Raw genomic sequence first — 3,646 nt, 5'->3', positions numbered from 1 at the left:
AAAAAAAAAAAAAAAAAAAAAAATCACTCACAAATCCTTCACTTTGGAATGAGTCAGATACTCATCTACTCCTATCCCCAAGCAAGTGGATTTTAAAATAATTTAGTGTTCGAGACCCGCCTGGGCAGGCGGGACCTCATTTCTACAATAAAAATCAAAAAATCAGCCGGGCGTGGTAGCGCGCGCCAGTAATTCCGGCTACTCGGAAGGCTGAGGTGGAAGGATCGCCAGAGCCCAGCAGGTTGAGGCTGCGGTGGCCGGGAGCGGCCACTGCACTCCAGTCTGGGCAACAGAGTGAGACTCCAACTCAAAAAAAAAAAAAATTTAGTGATTTAAACACTAAGAATGTGCTGGATCTATAGGGGGAGATAATAAGGTTGCCACAGAAATATCCACTAAGTAAAACAGTCTACATGCAAAGACCCACAGTGAGACTACATTAAGTTTGTTGCTGCAACAAAGTTACAAGCCACCTCTGTCTTCTGCCAGTGCTTACCTCTTTCTTGGTCTGCTTGATGTCTCCCTCATCCTTGACGCCCAACCCTGAGGTGGAGGCCTTCTCGGCTTCCATTCGGCTTCCCCCAGGCCGGCCCACCCCACCCTCGCTAGTCTTGAAGGATGATCGGCTGTCAGAGTCAGCAAAACCACCTTCACTGACACTATTGCAGCTCAACCATGAGGCCACCTTGTTCTTGGGTGTCTCTTCAGAGGAAGGCGGATTGCAGCCACCAACAGGGATCGAGGGAGGGACAGGAATATGTGGGGGCCCAAGATCTGGGGGGCGGGAGTCCTTGGAAGCTGTCTCCGATAGTCCGTTTTCCTTCTGGCCCCGGGTCTGCCTCCGGGTGGCATAGCTCCGCCACACAGAGCTGGTGCTAAAGTCCTCATCCTTACAGAAGTTATCATCTGAGCTATCGTCATTGGACTCTTCGGGGTCCTCTGTGCCACTGTTGCCATCTTCCTGGTCCTTCAAGTCTACACCACTGCTGTCAGAGGAACAGGGGGCATCACTCTCATATCCTTCCTTGAAGTTCTCCACACTCTCGATATGGTCCAGATTTGCAAAGTACTCATCACCCATTTCCAGACCCTCCTTGTCTGCAAAGTCATCCGTCAGGATTTTGCCTGGAAAATTAGAGAATTAAAGGCCTTTTAGGATTATGGGAAACTTTTAGGAAAAATAAAATGGTCACTCCATCAGCACCCAGTATACAAGAATCAAAATGCTTTCATTCTGGTCTCTCATTGTCTTTGATGATACATCCTGTGTGTCTTACTATGAAACTATGGGGAAGCTTACTGTAGTTTTAATCTTGCCCTGTCTTCCCATTTCTTCTACTTTATAGAAAGGGAGTTCTTAGTTATGCTAAAATATCTCTGGGTAGAATGATATAGGGGAAAATGATATAATGTCCTCTGAAATATCATCATGTCCAAAACATCTCCCCTTTCATTTTTTTTTTTTTTTTGAGTTGGAGTCTCACTCTGTCGCCCAGACTGGAGTGCAGTGGCCGCTCCCAGCCACCGCAGCCTCGACCTGCTGGGCTTCGGCGATCCTTCCGCCTCAGCGTTCCGAGTAGCCAGAATTACAGGCGCGCGCTACCACGCCCGGCTAATTTTTTTTTTAATTTATTGTAGAGATGAGGTCTCGCCTGCCCAGGCTGGTCTCGAACCCGTGGGCTCAGGCAATCCACTCTCCTCAGCCTCCCAAAGGTGCGGGATTACAGGCTGAGCCACCGAGCCCGGCTCCCTTTCATTTTTTTATGAAACACTTCCATCTCTCTGGTCCACCTAGACAGGTGCACCACTCACCATGTTCTTTATAGAAGTCCCTGGCTTCCTCTTACCCTCAGTCCACATGCCAAGAACTTTATTCTTATATTCAACTTGTCTCTGGTTCAATTCCCCACTGTGGAAGCAACCTTATATTTTAACACCAACCAGTCCTGAGGTGGAGAATATAAGCAACACTTATATTTTAACACCAACCTGCATAAATACAGACAAAAGAGCCTTTGGCAATGTCATCCAAGCAGCGGATACCCCAGCCCTTGTTCTGTGTTTTGAATAGCTGAAGCCGAACCTGCAGCCCGTGTTGTACCAGCCGGTTTGTGCACATGTTTGGGTCACATTTGCAGCGCTTGTTACACTCATATACCCTGGGAGGAAGTTAGAATAAAACCAATGATGACATGATCACTACAGCACACAAAATCCATAAAACTGTTTCAATTCTTAAGCTATCATCATTTACAATGTGTTGTGGATAAAGATTAAATATTAGGTAATGATCTAAGTGAGTGGATTTATTGAATTGTCTATGCTCTCTGATTTATTTGGAGATACAACCCCAGTGAATAATTCATAAGGAGGAAAAGTTACAAAGGTGTTTATAGCAATATTGCCCCAATAGTAAATGCCAGAATGTCAAACACCTGGACAAAAGCTAAGTAAAGTGCCAGGCGCAGTGGCTAACGCCTGTAATTCCAGCACTTTGGGAGGCTAAGGCGAGAGGAATGCCTGAGCCCATGGGTTTGAGACTAGTCTGGGAAACATGGCGAGACCTCATCTCTACAATAAATCAAAAAATACGCCAGGCGTGGTAGTGCGCGCCTGTAATTCCAGCTACTTGGAAGGCTGAGGCGGAAGGATCACCGGAGCCCAGCAGGTCGAGGCTGCAGTGGCCAAGAGCGGCCACTGCACTCCAGTTCGGGTGACAGAGTGAGACTCCAACTCAAAAAAAAAAAAAAAAATTAATAGTCAGGCATGGGGATGTGTGCCTATAATTCCAGCTACTTGAATGGCTGAGGTAGGACTGCCCAAGCCCAACGGGTCAAGGCTGTGGGAGCCATGATCATGTCACTGCACTCCAGCCTGGGTGAGAGTGAGATTCTGACTCAAAAAAAACCTGGACGCAGTAGCTCATGCCTATAATCCCAGCACTTTGGAAAGTTGAGGTGAGAGGACAGTCTGAGCCCAGGGATTCAAGACCACCCTAGGCAACTTGGCCCGAACTCATCTTTACATAAATTAAAAAAAAAAAATTAGCTGGGTGTGGTGACACATGCCTTGTAGTCCACCTGCTTGAAAGGTTGAGGTGGAAGGATTGCCTAAGCCCAGCAGGTCGAGGTTGCAGTGGCTGTGAGCATGCCACTGTACTCCAGCCTGGGTGACAGTGAGACTCCAACTCGGTGAAGAAAAAAAAAAGCTGGGCACGATGGCTCATGCCTGTAATCCCAGTCCTTTGGGAGGCGGAAGCGATAGGACTTCCTGAGCCCAGGGGTTTGAGACCAGCCTGGATAACATGGTGAGACCTTATCTCCTACAATAAATCAAAAAACGAGCTGGGCGTGGTGGCATAACCCTGTGTGGTTCCAGATATTTGGAAGGCTGAGGTGAAATGATCACCTGAGCCCAGCAGATTGAGGCTGCAGTGGCCATGAGCGTGCCACTGCCCTCCAGTCTGGGCGACAGAGTGAGACACTGACTCAAAAAAAAACCAACCAACTAGCCGGGCTCGGTGGCTCAGCCTGTAATCCCGCGCCTTTGGGAGGCTGAGGTGAGTGGATTGCCTGAGCCCGCGGGTTCAAGACCCACCTGGGCAACTTGGTGAGACCTCATTTCCACAATAAGTCAAAAATTAGCC

At 48.1% G+C, this 3,646-nt stretch overlaps 1 protein-coding gene across 1 annotated transcript in view; it reads right to left on the bottom strand.

Moving 5' to 3' along the window:
- Positions 1 to 439: 439 nt before the first annotated feature.
- The window catches only part of LOC110594808 (histone-lysine N-methyltransferase SETDB1), a 12,102-nt gene continuing 8,895 nt past the window's right edge, over positions 440 to 3,646 (bottom strand). The window contains exons 3-4 of the mRNA XM_021708525.1: positions 1,990 to 2,159; positions 440 to 1,125 (exon numbers count right to left, since the gene is read on the bottom strand). Of these exons, the coding sequence (XP_021564200.1) occupies positions 440 to 1,125; positions 1,990 to 2,159 (856 nt within the window). The remainder of the gene's footprint in view (positions 1,126 to 1,989; positions 2,160 to 3,646) is intronic.

Source organism: Carlito syrichta, unplaced genomic scaffold (genome assembly GCF_000164805.1).
Source record: "Carlito syrichta isolate Samal-C Ts95f unplaced genomic scaffold, Tarsius_syrichta-2.0.1 Scaffold142856, whole genome shotgun sequence".
Classification (NCBI taxonomy): domain Eukaryota; kingdom Metazoa; phylum Chordata; class Mammalia; order Primates; family Tarsiidae; genus Carlito; species Carlito syrichta.
The sequence above is the reverse complement of the archived record's forward strand: the minus strand, read 5'-3'. Positions and strand labels throughout refer to the sequence as shown.